At 32.5% G+C, this 4,317-nt stretch overlaps 1 protein-coding gene across 1 annotated transcript; it reads right to left on the minus strand.

The window, feature by feature from the left end:
* Positions 1 to 287: 287 nt before the first annotated feature.
* On the minus strand, positions 288 to 3,932 carry LOC129302658 (aspartyl protease family protein At5g10770-like). The gene is made up of 3 exons (XM_054941564.1): positions 3,755 to 3,932; positions 2,402 to 2,848; positions 288 to 1,117 (listed from the first exon to the last, which is right to left on the minus strand). The coding sequence occupies exons 1-3, from the start codon at positions 3,930 to 3,932 to the stop codon at positions 288 to 290; spliced, it is 1,455 nt and encodes a 484-aa protein (XP_054797539.1).
* Positions 3,933 to 4,317: the final 385 nt, after the last annotated feature.

Here is a 4,317-nt window from a genome sequence, read left to right on the forward strand (position 1 = left end):
TTAAGGGCACCATCAAACTAAAAACAACACGGAAGAAACTAGCAACAATAAAACAAAACCAAGATGAGGATAACATCAACAGCAACAACAGCGAAGAGATCATCCGGCTAGCTGATCCAAGGAGAACTAGTTGCGAAGAAGACCAATTATATTATTCCTTAACCTTGTCACATTTTTCAAGCCAAGCAAATTTAGTAAAACATTAGTTGAAATATTGTAAATATTTAATTTAGGATTTGGTTCCCCATCATTTCAAATAGTTTTGTCTTATTATATGACTTGTCTCACTAGCAGCTACCAGGAGGCCCAAATCCAAGCTTTCCTGCATTAAGATCATACACCACCTCGATCGTCTTCTGCTGTACACTTCCCAAAATAACAATATCATCTTCTCTCGCATTTGCGGCAAAGGCCAAACACAACTGTTTGGGACCCGAACCAAGAACAACCCCACTCGCATCCAAGTCTATCTTAACCCCACCACCAAGTACCAAGCTTATCTTTGGAATCGCTATCTTCTGATGCCTGCTCACATCATAACACGTGTCAAGTACCACGAACGGGCTTGCCATCGGATACATCGACATCATTCGCCGAAACTGCGATCTCAGGACGGCATAAACTGATGGCGGAAGCCTCGTGATCAACGCGTTGACGTCGATGACTGCTCTGGATGATGACAATTTAGGAGTAACTGATGACAATGGTATTCCACCAACTATCATTCCGGTGATGCTTATACCGTGGAGTGTAGGGAGGTTGGGGATGGTGGTGATTGGAGTGTATCGGACATTCTTGGAAACTCCGGCACTGCCAAAGGTGAGGTGGCCTACGGAGCTAGTGGAAGGAGGGAGACAATAGGAGAAGACTTTATTATAAGAATTGGCTGTTTGTTGGACGAAGGAGATCGGGTGGCGACCTAGGCCAAGTATGCCGGCGGCACCGCCAAGTTTAGTCACTTGGTTGTTTTGGCCACAACCAAACAAGAAGTCTTTAAAGGTGTTGCCGGCACCGATGGTGAGCGTTTCTTTGCTCATAAAACCGGCGGAGAAAGAAGTGCCGGAGTATGCAGACTTATAAATGCATGTTTGTGTGGAACCAGGACATTCTTGATATTCTGGAAAGGGAGTAAGGGGGGAAAAAACAAAAGGTTATGCGATGTAAGTTAATAATAATAGAAAAAATATTGATAAAATTTTTATAAAGTTATTATTAGCTTATATTGGATGCCATATAAGCTACTATGTGTATTTTTTTTAATATGATATGACAACTTCTGTTGGTAAGATAATTAAGAAATAATAGTAGGGAAATCAATGATTAAAAAAATAAAAGGTTAGATAACTTAATTTTAAACCTTTAAATATAGAGAATTATATGTAATTGTCTCAAAGTTCAAAGGAATTTTATATACTTGAGTTTATGAAAAAACATATTTAGTTGTATGACATTAATTTTCTAGAAAAAAAGTAACTAGCTTAGATAGACACACATGTATATGGATGTATGTATGTAAACCACCCTTTTTACTTGCATATAAAATTTTAGAAGAATGATACTTAACTCCCAAAAGATTCAATTAATGACAATTAGGTTTTTGATTTTTTTTTTTTTGAAAAATAAGTTATAAATATTTATTTAAACAAGTATAAATAGAAACTCAAGGAAATTTTTTTAAGGGAGAATTACATACTGGTCCCATATAAGAAAATTAATTACTATAAAATACATTAATAACTAAACTGTGGCCATTACTACAATTCAATAGTTAATAGATCTTGTAATAATTAATTTCTTTATGTAGGACATTAACATAATTCTTCCAATCTTAAATGCTTTACTTATAATTGAATCTCTTGAATTTACAATTGTTTGATTGGTATTTTAAATTTATTTCCAAAACTTTTTACTGAAAACATCTATTATTAATTCAATATTTTTTTACCTGATTAATTCAATCTTTTAAAACTCTATTATCATTCTATCTAAAAAAAAATATTTAACCCCAACTTCTTCCAACACGCTTACATCCATTTCCATATAGTATATGCATGACAAACATATCATATTAAATTTCCCACTAATCAATAGAGTATAACAGTTTGCATAATAAAATATGGCAATGATAAGTAAGCTGTTGAGTAAATTATGATTTTACCCTAACTCGCATAACAGTTAAAAAAGTGGTGAATTTTTTTTTTTCTGGAATCAGTACTTATATATTTTGCAAAAAAAAAATACTATGACTCTATTAAAATAAGGTAAAAATGAAAAAAATGCATACTAGTTTTTGAAACAATTAGTCTTATTATTACCCCATATTTATATGAAATTATGTGAGCATATGCATAGCTAGATTTTTTTGTTGAAAAAAAAAAAGAACAAGGAATAGTTAATTTACTTGCAGTGGAAAGAATCTGACTGCAGATATTAATTCCACACTTGATCTGAGAATAAGTAGAGGACTTAGAGGGATCAAAGATTGGTTCTTTTTGATTGTAACACTTCACAAGGCATGGCTTGCATTGAATCCAACTGAATTCTATTCCAACATCAAAAACGAGCGACAAGTCCCTTTTAGGGCTACCAAATCCAACGGTGACGATGTAGCTAGCGGTGTTCAAGGGCAGGCCGAGCTTTACGGGTATATTTGCAGAATCCAATTGCTTCATGTTTCCATGGCTGAAGTTTTCGAAGAGCATGAAGTGAATTGAACCCACCCTTGCTTGATCTTCACTTAGGATATCAAAGTGTGTTGGAATAGTTTTAGGATTTGCTTTCCCATGCTTTAGTTCACTACATGGCCCATGTCTTTGTATCAATTCCAAGCTTGAATTCTTCTTCAAACCTTATATATTTGTGTATCAAATTACCATTAGAGTAGTTTTCAAGGCTAAAGGACATGCTGATAAAGCCGTTGTTTTATTGTGTATATAAATCCAATGACAAAAAATATCCTATAATTTTTTAAAATAAATTTTAAAAAACTTGAGGTTATTTCACATAAACGTAAATTAAAATTAATTAGTGCTATAATCATAAGTCATATGTTATAACTATATATATATATATATTTTTTTTTTTTCTTATCCATAATTGGAGTTCGTAATAGAGAGAGGCAGAAAAGTAATAAATTTTACTTTTATATAGTGATATAATCATAAGCGTAAATTAAAATTAATTAATGCAATAATCATAAGTCACATGTTAATGTTATAACTACATTTACAGATCTTCTCCATATATAATTAGAGTTCGTTATGGAGAGAGACAGACAAGTAATAAAATTTACTTTACACAAGTGTACTATTCCTTTTCCCTTTTTTTATCATCTTTTTCAAAGATCACATATTTAACAAAAGACGTAAAGATAATTCAAATTCATAATATTACAACAAAATTTATGTATGAAAAATCTGAACAATATGTGCACAAGTGCGGGCGCACACATATACAAATATTAAAAAAATGCTTTTAGGAGAAAGATGGAAAATACATAGCTTATGCATAATATAAAAACTCTAGAAACTGTGGCAAAGAGAAGAAGGAAAAAATGAATGAATTAATGAAAGACATAGGCAAAAAAAGGATAAAAAACAAAAGAATAGTAGTAAGAAGAATATTAGAATATATTGAAAAGTCTCATAATAATTGATCAACTACATAAAATAAAATGAAAGTATATAAACTTAACATATACTTAGCTAATCCCACAAAATTTAATACTCATTAGAGAGAGAGAGAAGGAGAGAACCTTTGAAAGGAGTGCAAGTCTGTGATGGCAAGAGAGAAGAGAGAGAAAGAGTTAGCCATGGTATGTTTTCAATGGCCTCTGTTTCTTCTTCTTCTTCAGTGGCAGTTCCATTGTTGAAGAAGATGCTGATAGCTAATACAAAAGCAAAGAGGAAACAATACTTCTTGAGGGAGGCCATTTCCTTAGTACTCCATTCTATCTTTCCCCCTATGTTTGCCATTTATAGGCGAGGGACAAAAATATAAATAAAAAGTATATCATCATCGTCTGATTTCTTGGAGTAATAAAACGTTAGAGTTAAGTTTTTAATTTACAACCAAAAAATAAGTTTTAAGAAATCCTTTGGAGGATTTATGAGAAAACAAACCTTCAGATTATTTTAAATGGCTGTTTGATAGGATCATATTCAAGTATTATTTGGTCTAATGTTGAAATACCTCTCCCGGCCCCATAAATATTATTTGCATTCACATAGACTTGAATCTAAGATCTCGTGCATCAGACGTGGCTCCTTTTACTAAGACCAGCCTTGCTCATAAAGGCTTTCATATTTCTGAACTGTA

Source organism: Prosopis cineraria, unplaced genomic scaffold, assembly GCF_029017545.1.
Source record: "Prosopis cineraria cultivar Desert tree isolate PC_DT_omini unplaced genomic scaffold, ASM2901754v1 PC2, whole genome shotgun sequence".
NCBI classification, from domain to species: Eukaryota; Viridiplantae; Streptophyta; class Magnoliopsida; order Fabales; family Fabaceae; genus Prosopis; species Prosopis cineraria.

Bases quoted from the DNA above. Each gene is read 5' to 3' on its own strand.
- LOC129302658 (XM_054941564.1), bottom strand. From the start codon at position 3,932: ATGGCCTCCCTCAAGAAGTATTGTTTCCTCTTTGCTTTTGTATTAGCT. The intron at 2,849-3,754 runs GTTCTCTCCTTC...CAAATATATAAG, and splicing joins GACTTGCACTCCTTTCAAAG to GTTTGAAGAAGAATTCAAGC. The intron at 1,118-2,401 runs GTAAATTAACTA...CTCCCTTTCCAG, and splicing joins TCAGATTCTTTCCACTGCAA to AATATCAAGAATGTCCTGGT.